This window comes from Pimephales promelas, chromosome 12 (genome assembly GCF_988280905.1).
Source record: "Pimephales promelas chromosome 12, fPimPro1.hap1.1, whole genome shotgun sequence".
Lineage (NCBI taxonomy): Eukaryota > Metazoa > Chordata > Actinopteri > Cypriniformes > Leuciscidae > Pimephales > Pimephales promelas.
Window position 1 is genome coordinate 27,206,832 of NC_142780.1, and position 27,481 is coordinate 27,234,312.

Here is a 27,481-nt window from a genome sequence, read left to right on the forward strand (position 1 = left end):
GCGCCACAGGTAATCACAGCACACTACAAGCACAGGAAAATGAGCCTCTGGGCCAGGGATGTAGTTAGTGAGGTGAAACGATTTTGGCTATTGTAGTATTTTACTGTTAATATTTGATCATTTATAAAAAAAAAAAAAAAAAAAGTTTTATAAAGGATCCACCTAGACATACACTACACTAGAATTTAAAATTGTGTCATGCACCAATAAATATCAATCACTGGGTCTCAAAAGACTTTTTGAAAATATACAATTTGTGGAACGGGAACATTTAATTTATTATACAAAGGAACATTCACAAGGAAGGTTATTCACATGATCTTAATAGCTGGTCCGTTTTACAAGTTTCAAAGGAAAGTTTGACGTTGAAACAATAGAAGTATAAAATAGTAAAGAGAAAAGAGAAGCTGTTGAAAACATGTACATCGTCTAAATTGCCCTCGCACGGGCAAACAAATGAAAGGAAACTGTGGCTTCTGCTGAAAGGAATTAAAACTATTAAGAGAAGCACTGATGTCACAGGGAAAGACGACGAGGCTCAACACACGCCCCAAATTCTATGAAATTAAAGAACAATAATAATAAAAATGTTTTAAAAATTTTACACAGGGAATTTTATACCTGTACATGTGTAGGAAATAAAAACAAATAATTAATGTGTTGATTTCTCTCAATATTTTTATAGCCCTTTCCATTTCTCCTGTGCAACAGATCTGAACTTCTCTCCGTAAAAAAAACAAAAAACTCCAGTGGTTTACAGTCACACATTTAAACAAGGCTGCCCGCCTCAGAATGAGGTCAGTGGTAAGAATGGACATTATAAATTCAGGTTAGCTGTACAGAACTAGCTTGCATTGTAACTTGTACCAAAGAAAATGAAATGAAATCCACAGAGAACATGTCGAGAGTGTTATTTCATTCATGTCATGTACATACATGAAATATTTGTAAAAAGGGCAATAAATAGTGTTGTTCATATCTCAGTCCACCATATTTCAGTCTCGACTTTTGGAAACTCAAAATAGTTTCTTTATACGTTTATTTTGACCTAGAAAACCAACTAGGATATTTCAATTAAGTCCTAATTATTTTATATTAGCTTTTGTATCAATCAAAGATTAATACTACTCTCATATGATTTGCAAAGCCACTGGTCTGTGTCTTTGGTGTTTTGATGTTTAACAAATCCATATTGAATTAAAAAGCTTCATCAACCCTATTACGGGCAAAGCACCCTTCAGGATCAAACGAGAGCCCTTTAAGCAAATGTTTCATGGCTTAACGGCTCTTTGTGCGGCGCTGAGCTGAATATCTCTTAAACAGTTCATGTAACACTGACTTCACAAAGCTGAACAACCCAGCAATGTTTACCACCTGATTCCCCCAATTCACAATGCAATTTACAGGCATAGATACAACATTCTCCTGTTTCCCATCCCATTGTATGCGTGTATGTTGAAATTTTGAATGTCATTCATTCAAAGTATACAGCAAAAGTGTTAATACGACAAAAAAACTGATGATGATGATGATATTGGGTTTTGAAGTCAGTCAGTACACAGGTGAAAGTAAAACCAAAGTCACAGCAGCTTAGTGTTTAAATGAGGCACTGGAAAGCTGGATAAAATTCAGCTCTGGGCATCCAGAGTACTGCAAGATGACAGGACAAAATGAAAGGGTTTAAACAAAAGGAAAGGCTGTTGGGAAAAAAAAGATGACAAGGTTACTTCACAGCTCAAGACCTCTTCAGTCAGGATAAAAAAAAAAAAACAACTAACAAAAAAGTCCATCTTTAAAGATAATCAGTCTGAAGGGTGCAGAAACACAGGGGTGGTTACGGGAAGCGGGCATTGGGAGTGGTTTTTAAAGTGGTGCAGCCTTTCTTTTTCTTCCAGTTTTAGCTCTCTAGTCTCTATGCACCCCGCTCGCCGCTCACATGATGCCATTGGTGAGATACTGGAAGCCGTCGTAGAGTTTGGTAGTGATGGAACGCATGGAGGCGTCCACCATCTGCTCCACCAACACCTGCAGCTGCTCCTCCGTCAGGTTCATGTGGAAACGCTCCTTCAGGTTACGGATGGTGCTGGAGCCGTGAAAGCAGGGAAGCTGAGAACCTGCAGAACATACAAACAGTTCTGTAACAAAAGCTGAACGATTACGTGTCCTCGGATGATTAAAGAAAGGAAAAAATGCTCCATTCCCTGAAGCTTCAGATTAATAGTACCTTGCTGCATGATTTCTACAATCTGGATGACCTTCTCCATGTGCTTGCGTGCAGCGATGAGGCCTTGGAGCATAAGCATCTTGTAATAGTTGAACATGTCTCCATCCAGACCTCCCATTACCTAAAACAAGAGATGCACATATATAAAAATGATGATGAATGAGCTATGCTCTTGTTTTACACTTCATGCACGTGTACTGATTGATAAATATAGTGATAACAAGAGTGGAGAATGTTTTTTTCCCCACCAACTGGCTCATTTTTTTACTTAAGACTGTACCATTGTGATTTGCTCTAAACAAGCCTAACAGACAGCGTCTGAGAGAGGGAACAAATGAGTGCGTGTGATTACCATCAATGCCATGAAGCCGGTTTCGGTTTCTACACAGGTAAGTTTAACTTGAACAAACTCTGGTTTTTCGGGCTCAAGAAGGTGTATTGGTTTTTAACGGGTTTCATTGTAATGGTAATTTACGCTACATGGCTGACCTGCTCCGGAGCAGGTTTTATTCTGGGTTAGAGATCACAGACCGAAACAGGACCAATCAGCTGTGAGTAAAGTGACATGTATCTGTTTAGAGCAGTTTTTCGTCCAGTCAGATTCAAGAAGCGTAACTAACTGTTATACAAGCAAGTAAATTATGGTTTAAATTTTAAAATATGGAATGATATTATAGATGCATCTCGAAAACAAGTGAATTGTTACACTTCAAGAAGAAAGCCAACATGGTAGTGATTTGATTTATCATGCAAACTTAGCCATATAGCCATAAAACCTAGAGCACAGTCATCCTCCTCTTCCAAAATTAGGACTAGAGTACTCCACCAATGATAACTATATCCTATATAAACATAGCTACTTACATCGACAAATTCACTGGTTAGTTTGAAGGCAGACGTCTCGAAGCCTAGGTTTCGTGGAGAGCTGGAAAGGATGAAGCCAAAGTCGATGTGAATGATGTGGCCCTCCGAGTCCAGCAGGATATTTCCATTGTGCCTGAAAAACATGAGTGGTTACAACTTGTCTATCATTATTTAGTTTCCAACATGATTCAGCAATGATTTTACCATTCAGTGTCTCTCACCTGTCCTTGACCTGCAGCAGATAGCAGATGAGACAGTAACCAGCGCAGCTCTGAACAAAGTTACGCTGAGCAGTAAGGAATTCCTCTGTAGTGTAGTTGCCGTGCTCTTGCCGGAAGTAGTCGAGCAATAAAAGCTGACTCTGTTTCTTCACCTGGTGAATGGACACAGCGTTGACCACTGGCTCAATCATGCCACTGTCTGAAGAGATGACCAGGATCTTGTATGGCTTAATCCACAAGGGAACCCGTTCTTGCTCCCAGATAATCTGGAAGACCACAAAGATGGTGAGAAGATTCAGTATAGCAACACTGCCTCAGCAAAATTGTGGAAAATTATTTACTCTTTTATTCGGCAAGGAGGCATTAATTGATCTTAAGTGTCAGTAAAGACATTTACAATGTTACAAAAGATTTCTACTCGCAATAAATGCTGTTCTTTTGAACTTTTTTTCTTTAAAAAATCCTTAATTTATGTTAAGCAGCACAACTTTTTCTAAAATTGATAAGAACATGTTTCTTGAGCACAAAATGTGATTTCTGAAGGATCATGTGACATGATGTCTCAATAATGTTTGCTGAAAATTCAGCTTTGCCATCATGAGAATAAATACATTTTATTCTAATTATATATTGAATTAATACATTAATATATTATATATTTATTATTATATATTGAATTAATAAATTAATATAAATAATTAATAATATACAATTATAATATTGCTACTTTTTAAAAAATTATAATTAAAAACACTAAAAACTAAAATAAATCATTTTAAATGCATGAATGTAGGCATCATAACATTAGTGGTAAGTGAATTTAGGCATCATAAAATTCTAATGTAATTAAATCTAAAAATAGGGGAAATGAGCAAGCACAATTACATAATCAATATTGGCCAATAACCAATATGATACAGACATATTGTGCATCCCAAGATCCATCCCCATTTTGAAAGAAAAACTATGATGATAGCAACCTGCAGTTGTTTCAGAACTTGATAGGCGAGAAGCTCTTGTCTCAGGTCATCGCCACATTTCACAATAACAGAAAGTAGACGCCAGTTGGGCAGGTGGCCATAGGGGGAGCCCTCCCTGATCCGTCTATACAACAGCACAGGAAACACAAATTCAGACTCAACAGATGAAGAAAACAATCTACCCTGATGGAGAATGTTGAACACATACCTCACTTTCTCCTCCCACGGTTCCTTTAAGGCTACAGCTGAGGGATCTTCTGGGTCCTTCCTAAATGTGGTGGGGGTGTGGGCAAGTTGCTCAGATAGGCGTCGTCTGAAATAACCAAAACATTTCACTTCAATTTGAATTTGTCTTCCTTAATGCGAATTCACACTGCACCAACCAACGTCAAAAGGCGTTACTTTTCAGACATTCCACTACCCAATAAACACAGATTCAACAAATTCAATAGACAAAAACAAGCTCTGACAGACACCTACAGGGGTAACACAATATTCCACCAAAACCAGACGAAGTGTCTATTGCCGTCTGTTGGAGCAGTGTGAATTGGTCAATACTGTATGCGACCAAACATACACCAGCTCCAAGTTTACCTGATATCTCCAGCAGCAATAAAAATAGGTTCCTTGCTCTCCTGGCTGGTGATGCTATCTACTGAAAACTGGGAGATGTTGTCACAACTGTTGGTGTGGATCTCTGGAAGCTTAAGAAAAAAAAAAAAGAACAGGTCAGCTCTGTGAGGATAAAGACAACCACAAATTTGTTAAAGATGTATTGGAAAAAGTCACACTTTCTGAGTACCTCCACTTGCAACTCTCCAATGTCATCTACAGACCATGCCTCATCATCATTATCGTAATTGGGAACCGTGGAGAAGCTGCTGGCACGCTGGTCGGGTGTGATGCCACAATCCGGAAGATTCTCTACGGATCGCGTGCTGCGGATCCGTGTTTCCGGGATCCTCACGGGCACACTCGATGTCTCAAAGTTCTCACATTCCAGAACTTCTACATAGATTAAGTAAGGTGCCTGAAGAAGCACAAAAAGGCAGTTAGCACTGAAATTAGGAAAGAAAGTGTCTTTCAAAACCCAATAGAACAAAACAAAGAAACTCAATATTTCTTCCATTTAAAAAGTCTGATTTCATATCCCTATTGATTAGACGAGCATAACCTCACCTTATCCTTTGAGTTGAGCACGACGGCTTGCGTGTGGGGCACACGCACCACATGGTGGTCAAAGGCAGCCGTGGGCAACCAGACCCGGGCAGGCAGCTTGTGGTTCAGAAGGGACAGCTCTGAGATGAGCCTCTGGGTCTTCTGTTCTTTAGTGGGCAGAGTGGCCAGTCTCTTCCCGATCCCCATCAGAGACTTAATAAACTCCCTCTGAGGGGTCAGACGCACCGGCTGAGAGCAGAAGAGAAGAAAAGAAAAGATGTGGGGAGAAGAGCGAAACATTACTGAACCACACAAAATCAAATGTATTCAAACATATTTGGGCATTTGCAGACGAATTATTCAACCAAAAAGGAATACACAATACAATACTACAAAAAAAATTTAATGTTTTAAAAACGTACCACTGATTTACAATGGTATGATACCAATTTATCACAATTTTTGTTTATGTACTGATTTCCAGCACAGTTTGTCTATTCAGACAGGAAACAAAAAACAAAGTTAAATGTGATGTGTCCTTTTATCCCATTTCAAAATACTTCTATCCCAGCTGAATGGCATATTATGTAGATATTTCATTTGGTTTTCAATTGCAAATATGTAAATCTATCACAGTCTGATTTAGTATCAATACTTTAGTATAAGAGCTGGTATCGTACCAAAGCCTAAAATTTGGTTTTGAACTGACAGTACGGTACAACCAAATAACTGAATTTCTACAGACGTATGAGTTATTGCATTTTATTATTCAGCATAGGAGTGTGTGGAGCAGTGCTCAAAACTGATAAATATCTGCATGCATGATCGGTACAGCATTCTAAACTCAAAAGTGAAGCATGGGCGTAAACATAAATCAGAAATGACAAGAGAGAGTAGAGTGTTTTAGCAACAGCTGACCACAGGGTAGAGCAAGGGAGTCATGAATGAATAGCATCACCTGAAATGAGGAAAAATTATTAACACAAATAATACATAACATCAAAGGACAGGGAAATGTGGAGAAAGACTCATCAAACTCCTCCACATGTGCAACCTATGGTTTATAGATATCTGTAATCCATGTAGAAGGGGTTACAGAAACAAATGACAAGGTCATAAAATGATTTTTCATACAACTAAGAATACCATTTAATCCTTTGCAAATATGCTAAAGAAAACCCACAACACCCATGGAAAGAATTCAATCCACTAAATTAAAACACTTTACAGAGACTCCTCCTTTGCCAAGGTTTACAAAGTCTCAGTAAGAAACCACAGGTCTTGCAGTTGAGCACAGAACCCAAAACAAAGTGAATTGTCCCATCTTTATTGACTTTATTAGTCAAAATTATACACCTATACATTGATTTAATAAGAGAATGTCACATCCAAATAATTCAATTACAGCTAAAACAGAAAAGAACAACCACACAAAGAACAAGTGTTTGTAAGCATGCCATCAGTTCACAGATGAAGATGTATTGTTCATATTCATTTGCAACATGTAATATGCATTTTCCCCAAATAGGTACAAATTGGTGTCTCATTACTTTTTATTTGAGAAATAAAGGCCCAAATCCCACATCCACTTATGTTACATACAATATCAAACATATCCAAAAGTTACAAAAATCAAGTCATTAGCTTGCCTTTCATTATTAAATTGTAGTGATTACTGCAATCAAAGCAAATAGCTAATCTATCATTTAACAAAATCTTCCCAGATATTGCGATAAAAAAAAGTATTTTGAATTTGATAAATATTAAAATAAAGAAAAATCTGGTTTTAAACTATTCAGACACCAAATGTCCCAAATTTAGGTAATATGATTTAAAAAAAAACCTTGGACTACAATAAAATAAGTTAAATAAAAAGAGTTTTTTTTTTCTTCAGTTTTGTCTCAAGAGGTTTATAAGGTAAATTAAGAGGGAACATCTCCCTATTTTCATGTGAAGTGCCAATATTGTGCCCAGTTTGTGATGTTTGATGGCATGATTGCAAATCTTGAAGGCACACATTTGAAGGAATCTGTGGAGTCAACCCCGCCTGCAAACAGACACAGACATCATCCCACTACGCACAGAGGAGCGTTATTAGGCGGTGAGAGACTTACTGTACCAGCCTCTAGCTCGAGACTGTCGGAGCTGGAGCTCAGATCCTGGGAAAAGGAAGAGGGAGGGAGGGGGGAGTTACAGTGCAAGAGCAGGGGAGGGTGGAGCAGGGTCAGAACAAGACAAAAACACATCTCAAGGTTACACTCATCCCATCTGTTTGAGCAGCAGGGCCTGGCCATGACTCCGCAGGCCAATAAAATGTACTGTGTCATATTTATCACTGGCTGCTGATGTGACTCGAGAGCCGCTCTGATTAAACCCGTGTAAAGCACCACGATTGGTGGTGAGGAGGACAAGCTGAAGGATTAAAGGAGGCACCCACTCACATACACACTCCTCTGACAAGGCCAGGGCTTACAGCTGGATTAGTTTTATCATCTAAATATTAACATAAAACTTGCATGATTTAGAAGACAAACCATAAAGTATTATTATCATGGTGTATTGCCAAGCGAACACTCCCCATGATCTTTGATCATACCGATTACTATTTTCCAAAAAAAGCTGTTGATCACAGCCAATCAGGAGATACGTAATGTTTAATGTACTGTAATGAGAATCAGCAGTTTTTATGGTGGGTGTTTTAAGGCCACAGGAATAACTGTCACTTAGTCATGACTGTTTATGACATGAACATGAAAGAGAGCGTTAAATCACGTTAATTTATCACCACGCCTGGTTAAAATGTAGAGCTAAGCATGAAACCTTTACTAATATACTACGAACATTGAAACTACTATTATTCAAATTAAAACAGTACTACTAGATTATTACTTACTATATGCTGACAAAAAAATGAGTGGTAGACTTGAGTAAGTGGACATGATACACAGATAAACATGTGCTTACGGCACTATTCATTATACAAACTGCATAAATGAATCATGCTTTTACTCACATGACACAGGCTGTGTTCATGCTCACTAACACACAAGAGCGAAGAAGCCCCACACAAAAAATGTATTACTTCCTCCTAGATACTAAAGCAGTAAACCACAAAAGTCTGTGAGTTACAGTGGTTTGGCCAATGTTAAGGTATGTTGACAAGAACAATGTCAAATATGATTCAAATTTTCAATTCATAATTGTATTTATTAATATAATAAAACCTAATATAATATTTTAATATGGTACATTGCCGTTCATGCAGCCTAAAATGCAGTAAAATCAGTGAAACACAATATTACAATTTAAAATAAATGTTCTTTATTTTAAAATATATTTCTGTAATGGCAAAGCTGATTTTTCAGCATCTTTACTCCAGTCTTCGGTGTCACATGATCCTTCAAAAATCATTATAATATGCTCAGTTGGTGCTAAAGAAACACTTTTTTATCATGTTGAAGACAGCTGCTCAACATGTAAATAATTTGTGGAAACTAATTTATTTTTCAGGATTTTCTGAAGAATAGAATGTAAAAAAAAAAAAAAAAAAAAAAAAGCATTTATTTTAAAATATTCGTTTCCTCAAAAAAATCTTCCTGACCTCAACCATTTGAGGCAGATTATTTATAATAATTAAAAAAAAAAAAAAAACGGCACCAGGCCAACAGGAAACACCTTTATTGTTGTTCTGGTCTACGCTGCACTAATAGGATATGTAAATAAACAGATCCACACTACTCAGCTGGGTGCACTAAAAGTGTAAGCACAAAGAGCACTGGAGCCTGACTAGCCCTTAAAGCAGAACATCCTGCAACTGAGGAAAGCATGACTCTCCCCTTCCTCCCTGCCATATGAAAAAAGATACCAGAGCATCTGAGCCAGATCGGCCTGGCTTCTTCCCCCACATCGTATGACCATTGGACACCTGAGCCGCTTGCCGCCCACCTGAAACTCAACGGATCTGCACTCGTAATTACAAACCTGCGTTGGACACCAATAAACATACTTTGCATTCAACTTGCATTGACCGAATTCTATTCTTCAGGGTCGTGTAACAGCTGTCGAACAACTGTCGTGTCTCAGGGAGTGCCAAACAGAGGCCTTGCATCAACTCTCATGGAGTGTCAAGCAGCTGTCATGTTTAGTTGTACCTCATCCAACAAAGTCAATTTACACTCCAGTCTTGTTTACAAGATGTGGTCAAGCATCCTGTGTAGGCAACTCTAGCACAGGCAAGCACCAGACTTGGGTAAAAAAACAAGAATCAAGGGTGTAGTGAAACTTACAATGGAATTAAATGGTGAGATTTTTTGAGGAGTAAAAAGAAATGTGAAGGTCACAACTAATTTTCTATAAAGATAACCCTATAATTTTAGCGCTCGATTTATTGGAATGAAAATGATTTGATCTGTAAAGTTGTTCATGTTATTTTTATGGTCATTTTAATGTTTTAGGCATTACATTGTAAAAATGGAAATAACTTGGCTGTTATAACCCAGGTTTCTGCTCTGTGGACTGGTTGAACTGACATGGTGAAAGAGTTGTCTGGTCAAACAGGGGTCCAAATTCCACATGATGACAAACAGTGGACTTTATCTAATGGAAAACCTCTCTCCTCAAAAGCTTTCAAAAAAAGAGGGAGATAATAAGACTAGTTTTATCTTTCTAGAATAAATCTTCACTGTTTCGAGAAATCCAGCAGACTGAAATATTTACATGATTAGGTTGAAAAACTGCAGCTTAAATGTGCAAATAAATCACAGTGGATCTGATTAACTTATGATTGACTTGAGATTCAAACAGCACACGTTGCTATCTGTGTTTAAACTAAACTCATTTCATCCTTGCCAATTTAAACATTCAAGTCTTGCGCTTGAATGGACAAATTCACACAAAAAATTATGTCAACACGGCCATGATGTAAACTGTACCGAAACCGTGACAAAAACCAAAGCATGAGTAATTTAAACCGCTACACAGCATTTCTGTATTTTTTTATTTACATCATTCAGCTGTTCTTTCTCAAAAAAAACAGGCCATCAAGCCTTTGATCAGCAATATACTAATTAATGTTTATTTGGGCTTAAGGCAATTCACATTAGACACCTACACTTCACTTCACATGGTGGAGAGAGAAGCAAACGGTGGCATTCCTACATTAACACCTTCTGCTCTCAAAAGAAGTTCGCTGAAGTGTGTAAACAGTGTTGAGGAGTTGTGGAGCAACACATTTCATAATCGCTGATCTTTACTCCATTTACCAGCGGAGGGGCTCACGGCCATGTGAATGGCAACATCGCCGTTGCCATGGCAGCAAATGCTGCACCAAGATCACATTCGAGGAAGAAGGAAGGAAAGAAATAATGCTGGAGGAAGATAAAAGAGGAAGGCGAGTGATCATGTGCACATCACTGAACGTCAGAACAGAGGGCGTGCTGTACGACAATGTTGAAATCTGAAGGGAAGTCTAAGGTTACACTTCAGTAGAACTTGAATCCAAGGTAGGTTATTACATAACGTTCTGTCATACAGTTTCACTGACACAATACAATGGTCGGGAAATACAAATGGCAATGGGCACGACTATACTAACAACAAACAGTTGAGTTTCCATCTAGAAGGTGAAAAGCTACTACTTAAGCTTTGACACGTCACATATTGTCCAGACAAACTAAACAGTCATTTTGACATTAATAGGTAATAATTTTATCAAATGGGTTAATATGGTTGGCATGGACAAGCTAAGGGATTTCAGTATACACAGGTGAAAAAAAAAAAAAAAAAAAAAAAAATCACACTGATACACAGCAGAGAACTAGTCTACATGTGAAAATGTCTTTCAAAAACAAACCATAACCACCCTTATCAGAAAATAATTAAAGGGTGTATTATGGTCCATTGCCACATTGTAATTACTTTCCACTCCCTGACCACATCGATTAGCGTACTAATAAGGGGGAAAAGATAAATGCAGAATCTGAAGTTCAAAGTCATCATAAGTCTTCCTGTTTGACAGAGAAAACCTACTTCATATAATACTGCTTTAGGGTAAAAACCATACACTACGAATACTAGCTATCAATAGACTACCATTTGGGGTTACTATGTTAAATGAAAAATGTAAAATGGTTAGTTCCAATACCTGATTCTGATAAACACGGCTATGACCGTTTCACCCAATGGTTCTATTTATCGCTGTGCAACACTGCAGTTCCTGCAGTTGTTTTTATTTGAGCTTTCATGCATATTACACATTGGAACGTTGTTGCTGATCATGGTCAGGGACTATTTTTTTCTAGCGGAAGGAAGGCTTTTAGTGATTTTACTTCATGAAAGTTGCACTAATACATATTTTTTTACTTTAATATTTTTATTGTGTGGTAACCGTTTTATAAAAGCAATAAGGTACTCGAGCGTCTCGAGGCAAGTGCTGTATCGCGAATAAGTAACCGCTTCGAGTCATGCCTAACAACACCCTTTAGCCGTTACTTATTCACGATACAGCACAGCATCTCGTACCTTATTTCTTACATAAAGACTTCTATTTCAAATAAATAGTTTTTTTTTTTAACTTTCTATTTATCAAAGTATCCTGAAAAAAGTCTCAAGGTTACCACAAAATGTTCTATTTGAAAAAAGTTTTCAACATTATTAATAAAAAATGTTTCTTGAGCAGCATATCTGACGGATCATGTGAACATAAAAATATCTATAAAAATAGATATAATTGTAAACTGCAATAATATTTCATAATACTACTGCTTTTATCAAAAAATGCATAAGGTAAGGTAAGCATAGACTTGAGACTTCACTTTGAAAAATTCACTTTGAAAGGTGCATTTTAGTCTATTTGTGCAACAGTACTTGTTACTTGATAGACTTACTTGTCTAGCAGTTCCAAAATCTACACACGCTTTGAGTATATACAGTGTTTTTCAGCAAGTTTTTCAGGTCTCATCTGCTATTATTAAAATTTACTGTCAGCGACCTGGAATCTCCCATGATACAACAATAATCCGATGGATGTGGTATAAACTGATCTGATCTGTCTGCAACACTGACCTCGGATCTAATCCTAGAGCTGTGATTCGCAATGTGGCAATTATTAACAGCGTGAGAAGTGATTTGTTAGTGGCATGACATTTAGCCCTGAGGACTATTATCATGAATGTGCAAATGAACACAAAGAAAGAGGGATGTCTCAACAGAAGAGCAGCAGAGATGTCATTATTCTTCTGGAAATCAGGCACCAGTGGTGGTTAATTATTTTCTGATAGCAAAAACAAAAATCTATTCATCTCCCTATTGGCTTCTGCCTTTACTGGGATTAGCACTGAAAAATTAATATTCGTGGCAGACCAACTCAAGCACAGTAGGACGACACAGCTATCTAGTGAGCTACGTAGAAAAAATTTTTAAGTCTTGAAATGGAAGTAGGGACAGATCTTCTCTTCAATATCGTGAAGTACATCGGAGTAAAAAATATTACTCAAAAAAAAAAAGTAAGGGAGATTTCTTTCAATCCATGGGTTGTTGATTGGACGAAAGCAGCTCACTTGGAATAAAGGGACAGGGATTGAGCAGACTAAATTTGGTCAAAGTCTGTTGTTTCACAAGAAGATCAAGTTATGACATTTTGATAAAAAAAAAAAATGAAACAACAAGATCAATAACGTGCATTTAATAGAGAATTTTAATTTCATGCCAACCTAAAGGCGTCCTCCAAGTCTTTTTTGAAAAGGCTGCCTTCTAAGATAACTTATTTTGACCAAATTTCATGTTAAAAAAAATTGTAATTGGAAAAAAAAATCTGTATAATGCTAATTAGATGTTAACATAAAAGTCTTTGGGAATCAATTGAAAGTTGACTCTCCCATGTTTTTACATAAAGAGTGTTGTTTGTCAAAGTTGTAACCTATGAGGATCGCGCCAAATCAGACATTTTTTAGGTTCAATTTAAGTAAGGATGCTGCCCAGGAAGACAGCTTGCATTGTGTTTAAAATCATAGCTCATCCATCTGCCATTAAAGTAACTAAATGAAATTCTATTTATTTTACAGAGCTTGTCTAAGTGTCAGCTTCACATCGACACGCCTTATCCAGCGTAGACATGGAAACCACACAAATCTGGGCTGTTTGCCTTCCTCGTTTGCATGAAACAGCTGAGAAACGCCATCTGTGGGAGGTGGAAGTGACGGCCAGAGACTGATCAACTAAAATCAGCTTACGTGTAACTAACTAGGCAAGCAAGCATATGACATCACAGGTGTCTCACCTCATCCTGGCTGGTCTCTACTTTGGGGTTGCTGGCGGTTCTCTTCAGGTTGCTGCTGAGGCTGATGCTGACCGTGGCGTCAGATTTGGAGCGTTGGTGGGTGCGTTTGGAGGGCGAGAGGCTGTGTTCGCTCATGCCCTGGCCGTGGTGGAGGGGCGGGGGGCAGGAGAGGGGAGGCTGCGGCACCTCCCTGCGGATGCGCTGGCTGGAGGGCTTGAGCTCGTCTGACAGGATGAGTTTGCGCAGTTTGGTGCCACGGGAGTAGCGCTGCGTGGAGATGTGCATGTCAGAGGAGTAGGCCCCCAGCAGCCAGGCGCACTGCAGGGAGAAATTTATGCTCTGCCGGCAGCGGTGCACCACATAGGGCTTGATGGCATCGCCCACATCCTCGTCCATGTGGATGTACATATTGAGCAACTGGGGCAAGTAGAAGTCGACTTCTTCATTCCGGAAGCTGAAGAGCCGATTGCCGATGTAGGCTTGCACACCGGGCTCCTTGGAATTGTAAAGATAGGAGATGGCCATGGAGATGTCGAACAGCTTGGACTCGAAGAGCCGCAGGAGCCAGGACTGCTTGGAGGAGTTGTTCTTCTGACGACGACGCACGCTCTTCACGGGCTCCGCTTCCTCCGCGGTGATCTTAGGAGGTTTTCCTCCATCGGTGGACTCGGGGTGTGCTGTACCGTTCACCAAAACTGGCTCTGAAGTGGCTGAAGATACTTCTCCGTCAGGCTTCAGGAACTTTACTTTTTGAAGGACCTCCTGGCAGGCTTTTTTGGCCACCTCGGTATCAATGACCAGGCTGAGTTCGCCCACTCCCTCTGATATGACATCTAGAGTGGGGCTAGAGGTGGGAAGGCCTTCGCTGGTGCTCGGACTGGAGCTGGTGAGGGCACGAGGGCCAGAAGAGGGAGACGAGGGCAGGGACAGTGAGGAGGTACTGGAGGTGGAGGAGGTGGATGGGCTCTTCTGTAGTTCCTCAAGCCGGGCGGGAGAGAGCTCCAGCTCTGTGTCACCCATGGCCACTGTAAAACACAGAGAGACACAATCAGCAAGCTTGACAAAGCAGAAAACATAATGACATCCAATGCATTTAAACTGCTTTAATGTGATGTTTACGAGTGGAAAAGAAATTACCTCTTTAATTCAGCAAAGAGCCATTAAATTGATAAGTAAGGGACAGTAAACACATTTGTAGCATGCCATAACAGATTCCTATTTCAAATAAATGCTGTTCTTTTCAACAAAGAATCCCGAAAAAAAAATGTATCACGGACGGTTTCCACAAAAACATGAAGCAACTGTTTCTTGAGCAGCAAATCAGCATATTAGACTGATTTCTGAAGGGTTTCAGCTTTGCCATCACAGGAATGAATTCCATTTTAAAATATATTAAAATAGAAAACTTATTTTTTTATATATTTTATGTTACAATATTTCTGTAGTTTTAATCAAATAAACAAAGTCTTGTTGAGCAAAAGAGGTTTCTTTCAAAACCCCAAACTTTTGGATTGCAGTATACATTTTGACAAAAGTTGACAAATATGCTGACCACAAATCCTGTAAACACTGCCATTCAAATATCAAATCGAACAGGCTTTACTAAACGCCACTTCCTCAGGGTCACAGCGTCCCACTGATCCACAACTACGGAGGACAGCGCCATAATCCGCCTCCAGCAGATTACCTCACCATTACCAGCAGGCCAATATCAGATAAAGTGAAGCATCAGTCTCACATTCCACAAAGCTGCTGCATTATAAAACCCATTCTGAAACCCATTCGTGTCTCCCCTGGTTCCACTTTCATGTTAGTGGTAATGATGGAAAGTCCTAAAGTTAACAATGGAAATTCAGATGAGTTTGATTGATTCATTTAGCTTGATGAAAGAAATCAGCATGAGCAAACGTGGTTGTTCTTAGATCCCTGAAATGTAAGAACAGAAACTATAACAAGAAATGTAAAACTGATTGTGAAAGTGATGAGATTAAAGCACTACTGGTGGAGACATCTTTGACCGAGATGCCAGCTCTCCTCTCACATATCACTTGCTGAATCTAACTCGGATAGTTTACTCTGAACGGATAGTTTGTGTGTTGTTCTAGCTTGCAAGCGCTTTCTCCAAATTAAATTCTGCACAACTGAAAACACGACGAGCATAAAGTGGTAACAGTTGAAACACTGATACAGTCAAACCACAAGCACGGGACTATTTGTATTTCTCGGTATAAAAACGTTTCACTGAACCTCTCAGATTGCAATGGAAAAAGTCAATTCAATCAGCCTTTGCCCTGAAATGTGAGAGCAGGACAGTGTGAAACAGTGATCTACAGGAACACATAACATGTAGATCATGAATGATCAGTCTAAAGAGTCTTCTTCTGTCAACACCCACAACATTGTCCACAATCCAAAGCCATTATCGAACTATTTGATGAAACAATTGAGTAACTAAAGAAGAAGACTGCAATAACATAAATGAACCATGAAATCTAACATTCTTCAGATCAAACACACTGAAACAAAATCAACAAACTTAGCCAATGCAATAGGTAGCTACAATTAGATCTAGATAAACTACATTAAGATCTAGATAAACTACAATGATAATGGTGAACTGGTTAATCAACTTACAATAAAAACCATTATCAATGGCATTTCATAGTTAAGTCTGAAGTCTTGAAGGAGTACAAGCACATCAAGCTAAATATGTTCAGTTCATCATGTGTTCATATGGGAGCCAAACCTCGCAATAACGCCCATATTTACACTGATACGTTTTATAATCATAACCTCTTTTCATACTTCAGACGCTAAAAAGGTAAGCAGTCTATCATTCAGATGCAAAAGTCAAAACTCAAGTTAGCATCTGAGCATGTTTAGTTAGCTGAGACCTTTAAAAGACACGTCAACTACTTTTCTCTCTTTTAGGGCTCAAGCTCATTTTTTAAATGAAAAACAGTACAACAGTAAGTGAGCTGGACTTGAGAATAACTTGACATTTACATTATTACATAGTTCAACAGTTATTAAGGCCTGAATATTAGATCAACCTCATAAAAACACAAACGGATGCTACACTTAGCAAAGCAGCTAACGCAACGTCTCTACTTTATAACGTTCTTCTACTTTTGAATCGACCCAAACGATCATGCTTCTATGTAACTTACCTCAAAATAATCCGGGTGAAGTTATGAATAATCGGTTTATCTGTGTTTTAACTGCCCCATTTGGGAGGTGCGGTTCTCCTGTTGCTGAATAGCCGGTGTTGTTCGCTAAGAAAGTGAGTGGCGAGATGACACACGCAGAGGCTGCCCACATCAACTGCCTGATTCCAGCACGCATACACACTTACATCCTGTGGCTCAAAACACAAGACAGCATTCTCGGCCGTTTATGCAATGTCCACAAATGTTATCAAGGTTGGAAGCTCTTCAGGCTATGAGACACAGGTAAAGAGTGTGTGTGATTTATGCTTGCTCTTTTTATAGGATGTTGATGCATTAAAAACCAATGTTGAAACGATTTGCTCAACAAGAAGAACATAATCAACGATAATACTAATAAGGATAATACATTTATTGAAAAGTAATATATATTTCTATAAACACACACCCATTTATAAAGTAATTATACATTTTTAAAAGCAAGAATTAAACACATTTTCACTTGCACAATCAATACTACTGCAGATTTCATTTGGTTGTGACAGTGGATGACATTTCACTTGATGCTTTTTATATTTATTACAAACCATTTTACCTATTCCTTCTATTTATCGTTGTATTATACTTATTCATGTTACAGTACTTTGTTAAAATGTCTACATGTTTACAAAATAATATTTGTCCTTATCTGCAGACTTGAAGAGATAACTTTCCATCCTTGTAACTTAACTAGCCCAAGTACTAATGGAAATAAGATGAAAAAATATTCACATTTGTTATTACAGTTGTTATATAGAGTTTCTAAACACAGAAAACAAAAATGCAACATAAATGATTGCTTTATGTTAGAACAAATTCGAAACCGGATAGTTATGTTCCCTTAGAAATGGTGAGTGTGTCCTCTGTCTGTGCCCCTGCATCACGTGTTTAAAATCTGCTTTGCAATTCTGATTTGGAAAGCCCTTACAACAACAAATCACAAAACCTTTGAGTTCATTGGGATACATAATGTGTATTTAAAACAATAGCAGAAAGATTACAGAGTACATAATCGACACAATATGATTAAGGATTTGGTCCATACAAAAACTAAACAAACATGATTGTAAAATGATGATATCACTCCATTCAATTGTGAGACTATGGGAATAATAATTCTGCTCCTAGGAACATGATGGCTAGGCTCTAATTTCATAACCAGATATCAGAACTGCAGTCTCCACCAGGATATCTGAGCTCATGAGCAAGGGCCGGACCTTCCGGCTCTGCTCCGAAATCCACAAGGAAATTCTCGTTGAGCTTCAGGCCGCCTTTTTTTGTGTCCACGTCAATCTGCATCATAACTGACCCCTCCCTAAAGTGAAATAAGAGCATAATAAACAAATCAGAGGTTATTCTCAAACTATTTAAACAGCCTTTACAAGTCTATAATGCTTGACCTATACTATGGAAGCTTGTTTTTGCCTTTTTTTCCATCTCAGAACTCTTACTTTATCTCAGAATTGTGACTTTATGTCTAAGAAATGTTAGATAAAACTTGCAATTACTCATTTATTTTTTAATTCCATGGAAAAAAAACAAGCTTTCATACCTATGTTTATATTTTATCTCTCAGAATTGGTAACTTTATTTTAAAAAGTCTTTAAAAAGTCAGAATTGAAAGTTTATATCTCTCAATTAATTCTTTGAAAAAAAAAGAATCAAATCAATCACAGAATCAAAAAATTGAAAAGGTAATCACAATTCACTTTTAATCACAATTCTGAGAAATAAAGTCAGAATTTATACCTCGCAATTCAGATTTTTTCCCCCTCAAAATTGAACTTCAGAATACAGAACTTCAATTGAATTATAAAGTCAGAGATGTAATCTCACAATTGCGAGTTATAAAGTTAGAATTACACGTTTTATATCTCGTAAATATGACATTATTTCTCAGAATTGTGAGATAAAAAGAAACAATTACCTTTTCAATTTTTTATTCCATGGTGAAAACAAGCTTTCATACCTATATTATTATAACTTACACAAAATACTCAAATAACATTTCTAAAAAATATTTTTTTTTGTCTCACTTGACAAGGTCAGGGTAGAACTGCTTGTCCCAGGCACTGTATAAAGAAGTGGTGACATACAGTCGTTGTCCATCCAAGCTCAGCTGAAGCATCTGAGGACCTCCCTGTACTCGCTTTCCCTGATGAGGAAAGGAACATTTTAACCTCCAGCAAATGGTGTGCTCTAATTGCTCTGTTTAGCTCTGTATGACCTAATGATTTGGAGGACATTAAGCTGGGTCATCTGTCAATTAGTTAGTTGCCAACAGCTTTAGGCTGCTTTCCTCTGCATATATATCTAACTCAAATGTTTAACTCCGTACACAGCACTCACATGAATCATACTTGGAAATGAAAAGGTACCTTCACTATCAGTGGGGTTGGCTGGCTGTCCAATTCTTTGTCCTCCAATACTTTCACTGGTCCATCTTTCAAAATACTGCCACCAAGGAAGACCTGAAAAAAGCAATTCATGAATTAAAAATGCACGTTTTGCTGTTTTGACACTTTATTCGTCGTTCACATGATTCTATAAATGAGGACAAATGTTGATCCTGCTGATCGAAGTTGTCTGACCTGACCAACCAAACGTGGATTCCTCCTGTCGGTGACATCATACTGTCGAATGTCTCCATGCAACCAGTTACTGAAGTAGAGGAAGCGATCATCCAATGAAATCAAGATATCAGTAATGAGACCTATAGCAAAACAAAACAAACAACAAAAATACGATACTCAGATTTACTTCCCTCTAAAACATAATGCAAAACATGGTCTACAACCCCTGCTTGCCTGCTTAAGTGAACTTAAACTTTGGCTTTCAAGTAACTTTCTAAACTTAAACGAAAATAAAACAGAAATAATTATCTTCGGCCCCAGGGACAACTGTGCGTATGATGTCGATCGTGGTACTCTCGCAGTATGAAACCGAGAACCGTGCAAGAAATCTGGGCTTTCTGTTTGACCACAACTTAAAATTCGACAAACAGATCAGTGCCGTCGTAAAGTCATGCTTTTTTCACCTCCGCCAAATCTCTAAAGTGAAACCTTTTCTAACTCAGCGTAATCTCCAAACAGTGATTCATGCATTTATAACATCTCGGCTAGACTATTGTAATTCTCTTTATTTTGGTCTATCTCAGTCTTCTCTCTCGCGCTTACAACTAGTGCAAAATGCAGCAGCTAGACTCCTCACTGGGACACGCAAGTATGAATCGATCACCCCTATCTTATTCAAACTCCATTGGCTACCTGTCAAATTTAGAATTGATTTTAAAATTTTACTTTTTGTATATAAAGCTCTTAACAATTTGGCCCCCCAGTACTTGACTGATCTGCTCTGTCCGTACACTCCGACTCGTACCCTGAGATCCAGTGACTACTGCCTTCTAATCGAGCCTAGAAGAACCAGACTCAAAAAACGAGGCGACCGTGCTTTTGCGGCCGCTGGTCCAAAACTCTGGAACAGTCTGCCTGTCTACATCAGACTGGCTCCCTCAGTTTCTCTTTTTAAATCTTTTTTAAAGACTTATTTATTTTCTCTCGCTTTTAATTCTCCCTGATTGTTAATTGATTATTTTTTACTGTTCCGTGCATTATTTTATTTTATTTATTTATTTATTTTCTGCTTTGTACAGCACTTTGCTCAGCCCTGGCTGTTTTTAAATGTGCTCTATAAATAAATGTTGTATTGTATTGTAAAAAACAAAAACAAAAAAAAAAAACATGAGTAACAGTGTCTTATTTTTTTATTTACTTTTTGACATAGCAGGTTGTCAAACTGGGATCCAGGGAAAATCCAAAGGAGGGAAAACATTGAGAGAAAGAAAAAAGTTTTAGTAAATGTAATTTCATATATTTATTACGTAAAATATAAAATAAAATATTTTATATATTTATAAATATTTATAAAATAACAAATATTTATATTTGTTTTAAACATTTAAAAAAAAAGTATTATACATCTTACATTGCACACAAAAAAATATATACACAATCTCCAGACAATATTTGAATATTTTCCCTTTTTGCCATTATAGCAGATTGTAAAAAAATATTAATGTATTAATGTTAGATATCAGGGCTGTTAGATATCAATGTATAGTACAAGATTTTTTAAAGGTTTATTACATTTAATATTGCAGTTTAATTCTTTAAAAAAAAAACAGTTAAAATAAGAAATAACTATAATAATAACTATTTTATTAACAGCCCAAGTTTTAACCGTTAGATATAGTTTGATAAATCTTACATTACATTAAAAATACAAAGAAAAAAAAACACAATATTTTATTACCAGAATATTTTAATATTTTCTTTAGACTTAAATACAATGACAAAATTCAACTATCCAAATTTCATTAAAAAAAAAAGTTTTCAGAGTATAAATGGGTCTATGTACAAAAATATATAGCCACCTGTATTCCTGTTTATTTTTGTGTTTGGTCAAAAATGGTCAAATGGTTTTGTGTTTTGTGTTTTTTTTGTTTTTTTTGGGGGGAAATCACATTGTACATAAGAATTAGTTCCTTCCCCGGGTATTTTCATCAATTGAAAAAAATGATAGTACATTTCCAAAAGCACTTACCTGGCATTTCAGGAAGAGCCCAACCTTCCACTTTTTTACTAGGAACTTTGATGACTTTCTCTGCAGCCCAGTCCCCTTTCTGTAAAACAAAATTTGAAGTTAAAAATATATATTGCCTAAAATCTGAAAAAGGAGCCCTTTAATATTCTTATTTTAGCCTTTATAAAAAGGCTAGATACGATTTTAACTGTGAAAGGTTTTTTCTGTACTTGCCGGAGTCTTGTAGAAGCGGTAGACGGTGCTCTGAAGCGCACAGCCCACGAATCCTTCAGCCGCAGCAGGGTCGTGCAGGAACCGGATCTCTAGAGGAATAGCACCCTCTTCCCCCAGATCCAGAGTCTGAATCCGCTTGTGTGTGGTCCAGTCCCACACATGGAGGCGCTGCCCATAGAGACCTGCAAACAGATCCGATCATCACTCGCAGTCGTCTGCAATGCATCAAACATACTGTTCAATGGACACATACCAGCTTTGACATCTGCAGGGTTGAAGCCATTTCTCAAAGCTTTAGGCGCTCCCCACTCAGTGCTGATCATGACATTGTGGCGAGGCTGGTACCAGAAGTCGTAACCAAACGGTGCTGCTTCACCTGGCTGCTCCCAGTTGCCAATGACGTCAAAAGTTTTGCCATCCAGCAAAACAAAACCACCTTACAATGAACACAAGCAAACAGTAAGACTAGTGTGTATTGTACATACAATGAGACAAACACAGCATCTTACCCTTGCCATTGCCAGAGGGATCACCCATGGTACTGATCATGATTTGGCCACTGCCTAAGCAGTGAGAAGTGTGGGGGTTGGCAAGGCCACAGGCCCACAGATCTGTGGGCTCGACTATCTGGAGAAGGACAGAGATGGAAAGAATTCACGGGTTTGGCAAGGGGCGGTCACTCTTGATGTTAAAGCATTCTGTTAGCATAGATGCTCAAAAAAAATGACTTCGGGCCACAATCAATAAAGGCAACAGGATATGATGTCATGCTTCTGGGCTTCTAAAATAAAATTCAACTGCTAAAATGCACTCGGGTTTGCTGTTGTACTGCAAAAATTTCTTAACTTTACATTGATTAATTGACATCCTATTAGCCTAAATAGACTAAAAGCAAGGAAATGTTGCTCCTATTGAAGTAATGTAAAAGTAGTTGAATGACAGTGGATAATGAACTCGCCAAATTGGAAAAGAAAGCCCAACTGGACGCAGAATCGGTTACTGCTGCTGACCCAATTGGTGCTAGAAAAAAAAAAACACAATAAAAGTGAAATTCGGCACTGGGATATCAAGCTAAACTAAGCGCGAGACATGGGAGAGGATTTGTTCGCAGATCAATGCAGCATTCCCGCTTGTTTCGGACCCCGGACGACTGCGAGAGGCGGTGGTATGCGCTACAATACTTTTTAAATAGGTCTTAGTGAGTTAGGAGTCCTCTCAACTTCTTTTAAGCTGTCTCAGACTTAGGTGCTACTTTTAGTGCTAAAATGCTTCGTGAATTAGTGAAAAAAATTAGGAGTCCTAAAGTTAGGAGTGGCACGCCCATTATTTTTAGGAGTTGCTCCTAAAATCGCCAGTTAGGAGCTACATTTAGCCTTAAAATTCTTTGTTTAGAGGCACAAAAGTACTCTCATGGTTAGCTCCTCCTGAGTTTTTACTACCTCAAATTACTAACCCAGAAGTTACCACCATCCAAATGTGTGTATTTCTATATAAACAGACTCTTGTGAACCTTGTGAAGCTGTGGAGCCCAGGGATCCGTCCCTACATCAACGACATAGATACGGGAGGAGATCAGAGAAGGTAGAATGAGACGATTGCGCCTTCTGGAGGAATCATTATAACAACTGCTGCAGGCGTTCCAACCAGAATGATGTAATTCATCCTTCAGATTGGGCATGGGCAACCTATGAATCACCTAGACCATCAAAAAAATGGAGAATGTTACTATAGTAAAAGTTATGTTGGGAAATAATTTAAGTAAATGTGTTGGTGCCACACACTCAGATCTAAAACAGTTTTAGTTTGGAATCTTATTTGCTTTTACCTTGCAATAATCGGGAGATTTTGGATTGACATCAACAGTTGCAAGATAATCTGGTTTCTGGATGTCTGTGTTGCGATAAATGCATGGCAGGTAGACGATCTCTTCTCGAGGACCTGTTGGAAGAATTTATTTTTGAGTTTAAACATTTATTGATCTTTGTTTCCTATCATTTAATAATTTCCTGGTGTCTAAAATATTTGATTAAATGCACTTAAAGGAGTAATTCACTTAAAAAAAAAATTTTTGCTGACCATGTCATCCAAGATATCCATGTCATAACGAATCTTTTTTTCCCCAAGTCATTTGGTTCAATGAACGAATTGACTCGAAAAAAGATTTGTTCATTTTGATGAACGAGTTCGATCAGCAGTCACAAACGTGCTTCACAAAAGGCAAGGCGAGCATTTGAGCTTATAAAACTTAAACTTTGTTATTTATTTTTTAAATGAGCGATCGTTTCGCTTGATAAGACCCTTATTTATCGTCTGGAAGCATTTAAAACCCTTTGAACAGTTTGCAGTTTGTACTGAATGTGTCTTTTGGACCTTGAACCGTTTGGTTCCCATTAAAGTGCATTATATGGAGAAAAATCCTGGAATGTTTTCACCAAAACCCTTAATTTCTTTTCGACTGAAGAAAGAAAGACATGGACATCTTGGATGACATGGGGGTGAGTAAACTACTCCTTTAACATCTGCTTTTAAGAGTTTTGCAAGCTTAAATGCACAAAAAAAAGTATATATATATATATATATATATACATATAGTTTACTGGTTTTCCCATTCACAATAGATCGATCAAATTTATATATTAAATAAAATAAATTAATTTAATAAATAACATTTTATAATTTAATGATTCTAAGTTCTAATAACCTATGTAAGTAAAAATGCAATTTATCAGCTTAAAAAAATTAAACATCAGACAAAAATACCTTTTTAAATTTTTTTTAATCATATAGTATTACCTTTTTCAAACCCCCACCCATTTTATAGTTTGACTATAAAATGTTTTTATTCAAAGTAACTTTCTTTTGGCAGTGTTCTATACATCATAAACCAAAGTCATTATGTATGGCAAGGGATTTTATTAAATTTGAAGGCAAACGCAAACCCAAAACAAAAACAATTAGGTCAAATACAGAAAATGCGTCATGCAAGTTGACAAGTGGACATTGAACAAGTGCAAACACCACCAGTGGGTATTTTGACAGGGCAAATGGGAGGTAAAACAGAAGGCAAACCAAACACTGCAGAACAATGCCAATCTACAAGTAAGGGGGACCTCTGGTGGTAAGGAGGAGGAGCTGCCGGATCAGATGATGACAGTAAATCTCTAGTAGTGTAAAGGTCACGGTACTTTGTAGTGACTTAGTGACTTGCAACTATGAAGTACTAACTCTGGGTAATATACTCCACTAAACTTATTCATTCACACAATAGTTTGCCTTGTGTTTTTAAAGCAACTCACCTTTCATAGCATCCAGAGGGGTTTTATATCCTGGTCCACATCCTGAACAAGTTGAAGCTATAAGGAGACAACAAACCCAGCCGGCACACGACCGACCTTCAACGTTGATATATGTTCGAAATAATGTCAGTCGTTGTTTCAATGTTGAAACAACGTTGATATAACGTTTAATGCTAAATGGTTGAAAACCAACCAGTACTTGACCAACCTACAACGTTGAAATAATGTCAGTTGTTGTTTCAATGTTGAAACTACGCTGAAATAATGTTTAATATGCTAAATGGTTGAAAAAGGGTAAAAAAAAAAAACACACTTATAAATCAACTTTGATTTTTTCAAGATCTGTTGAATGAATTAATGTATGTACAGAATAAATAATTTCTGCCTTTTAAATTATTACAATCATTATAATTATTATTATCATACTGAATTGAATCCCAACAGTTATGGATCGTATTTAGGAACATAGTTAATTCACTCATTAACTGTCTCTCCGGTTTCATTTTATGAAGTTAAAATTTACCAAAGATTGCTGTAAATATAATCATTATGGGAGCAGTCTATTTCCCTCCTAAATCATTCATTTGTAATGTCAGATATCAAATATCACAATGCGAGTAACACTCAAAATATCAAAAATTAAAGCAGGCCAGACTCAACTCAATGCAATCTGGGATGTATGAGCCCAATGTTGCTTGTTATAGCATTTCATCCATAATGCAATTTTGAGAGACTGAATAAAAGCATGAAGTTTATAACAAAAAAAATAATAATTCAAAGTGGGATTTGTGGTGATCTATTAGCCTGTATTAGTGCACCATCACACTGAGTCCGTTACTGTGTACATTCTTAAAGGTCGTGAATTATGCCTGGCCAAGTGAACTACTGGATTACACTTTACTGTTCTATAGACGTTTAAAAAGAATACACGAACAAATGCAAACAAACTACAACAGATGGGCAATGTCACGATAGGAGGAGACAACGTGTCTTGCCAATAATTGCTCAACATCCTTCCATTGATAGCCAGACAATGGTTAGTAAGGTCAGCCTCCTCACTGAACAACTATCTCCGAAAGAAAAGGCTGGTGAAAATAAAGCAAAATGTTAACCTTTTTAAACGTCTGTCTATGTGAATTCCTTGTGGAGTGTAGGCATCAATAAGAATTATGTTGTAGTATAATTTTTATTTATTTATTAATTATTATTATCATTTATATTAACATAATTCGCACTACTGCACGATATTTACTATTAATTAATAAATTAATAAAGTAAAACTGAGTAAAGAACTGCAATAACAGCTGAAAAACGTTAATGCTCAGCACCACCCGCACTGTTTTAAAACAACAACAACAAGTACGATTTCGATTAAATGGGACCTAATTCTTTAACATGCATCGGTAAAAATGTTCAATATTGCACGAATTCAGCCTTAATGACTGACAGGTAGTCTGGGCCTATAGAAATCTTAAAATCTGACGGAACACTTTCCTCCATTGCCTACTAACGTTAAACATGAGAATGCTTGAAATAAAGTGTAATTAAAAATTCTGCAATGCTCAAACATGCATTAGAAGGGAATAACTTACCCATGCTGCTGCTTGCAAAGGCGGAAATTCACTGACTCGATAAAGCGCGTCGGACGTGCAGCAATAGTTTATAACTGTTGATTAACTCTTTCAGCGATAACGCAACTGGGACTGTGAGATGATCCTGAAAAAACACACCCGGATATTCAATGTCGTTTGCTGTCTCTGAAACTAGCACGCAAACAGGAAACGCAACCCCTTTCTTGGATAGTTGCCCTATTGAATAACTTTCCCAGAATTTAGTACATTGGTAAGAGAAAAGCAACTGCAGCTGCTATATATATTAGCTCCAACTCTGATCATACCTGTGACTTTCTAGTGAGCCTGGAGACCTTGATTAGCTTACTCAGGTGTGTTTGATCGGTGTTGGAGCTAAACTCTGCAGGACAGCCTGCTTTAAAGTTTGTTACAGATGTAGAATGTTTTGTTGCGAATGTTAAATTTACAGCCTCTTACATTCCAAATAGGTTTCAGAAATTGCATTAGGGTAGCAAAGGTTCATACCTGTAATTCAAATGGCAAAACATTTAAACTTACATTTAATTATACTGAATTAACATGTAACTTTAAATTAATGGGCCGTGGTAAATGAACATTACAGACATTTCCCAGAATGGTTAAATTTACCTTAAATGTAGAATTCAATTTATCTGAGCACAATTTGGTAGAACTTTTGTGGTGCTATATATCCCACAAAATGTGAAGAAAAAGGCAAAAAGGGGGAAAAAGGAGTGGGCTTTATGCACAGAATGAGTTCAAAAAGTTTATTCATGAGGAATTGTCAAAGAATGTTAAGTCACACATGTAACACTTTTTTTCTCTTAAATTATCCATTTTGTATAACACCCCC

The 27,481-nt window shown here is 37.4% G+C and overlaps 2 protein-coding genes across 6 annotated transcripts; both read right to left on the reverse strand.

Moving 5' to 3' along the window:
• Positions 1–253: 253 nt before the first annotated feature.
• pi4kb (phosphatidylinositol 4-kinase, catalytic, beta) lies at positions 254–17,060 on the reverse strand. 3 transcript variants are annotated; one of them, XM_089117865.1, is made up of 13 exons: positions 16,893–17,060; positions 13,723–14,747; positions 7,562–7,606; positions 5,870–5,941; positions 5,469–5,696; positions 5,092–5,319; positions 4,884–4,993; positions 4,498–4,602; positions 4,290–4,413; positions 3,310–3,575; positions 3,089–3,221; positions 2,225–2,345; positions 254–2,114 (listed from the first exon to the last, which is right to left on the reverse strand). In XM_089117865.1, exons 2-13 carry the CDS (start codon positions 14,740–14,742, stop codon positions 1,933–1,935), a joined length of 2,634 nt encoding a protein of 877 aa, XP_088973991.1. In that variant the 5' UTR covers positions 14,743–14,747; positions 16,893–17,060; the 3' UTR covers positions 254–1,932. The 3 variants fall into 3 exon arrangements, with proteins under 3 accessions (XP_088973991.1, XP_039509097.1, XP_039509099.1); XM_039653163.2 differs by lacking the exon at positions 5,870–5,941 and having other exon boundaries at positions 16,893–17,059; XM_039653165.2 differs by lacking the exons at positions 5,870–5,941; positions 7,562–7,606 and having other exon boundaries at positions 16,893–17,059.
• A 220-nt stretch (positions 17,061–17,280) lies between these two features.
• selenbp1 (selenium binding protein 1) lies at positions 17,281–26,983 on the reverse strand. Of its 3 annotated transcripts, XM_039653167.2 has the most exons (13): positions 26,937–26,983; positions 26,632–26,755; positions 25,040–25,096; positions 23,569–23,681; positions 23,254–23,439; positions 22,253–22,370; positions 21,997–22,179; positions 21,744–21,925; positions 21,531–21,609; positions 19,520–19,641; positions 19,307–19,399; positions 18,965–19,083; positions 17,281–18,243 (listed from the first exon to the last, which is right to left on the reverse strand). In XM_039653167.2, exons 2-13 carry the CDS (start codon positions 26,633–26,635, stop codon positions 18,081–18,083), a joined length of 1,419 nt encoding a protein of 472 aa, XP_039509101.2. In that variant the 5' UTR covers positions 26,636–26,755; positions 26,937–26,983; the 3' UTR covers positions 17,281–18,080. The 3 variants fall into 3 exon arrangements, with proteins under 3 accessions (XP_039509101.2, XP_088973992.1, XP_039509100.2); XM_089117866.1 differs by lacking the exon at positions 26,937–26,983 and having other exon boundaries at positions 26,632–26,851; XM_039653166.2 differs by lacking the exon at positions 26,937–26,983 and having other exon boundaries at positions 25,040–25,135; positions 26,632–26,833.
• Between the last annotated feature and the right edge of the window lie 498 nt (positions 26,984–27,481).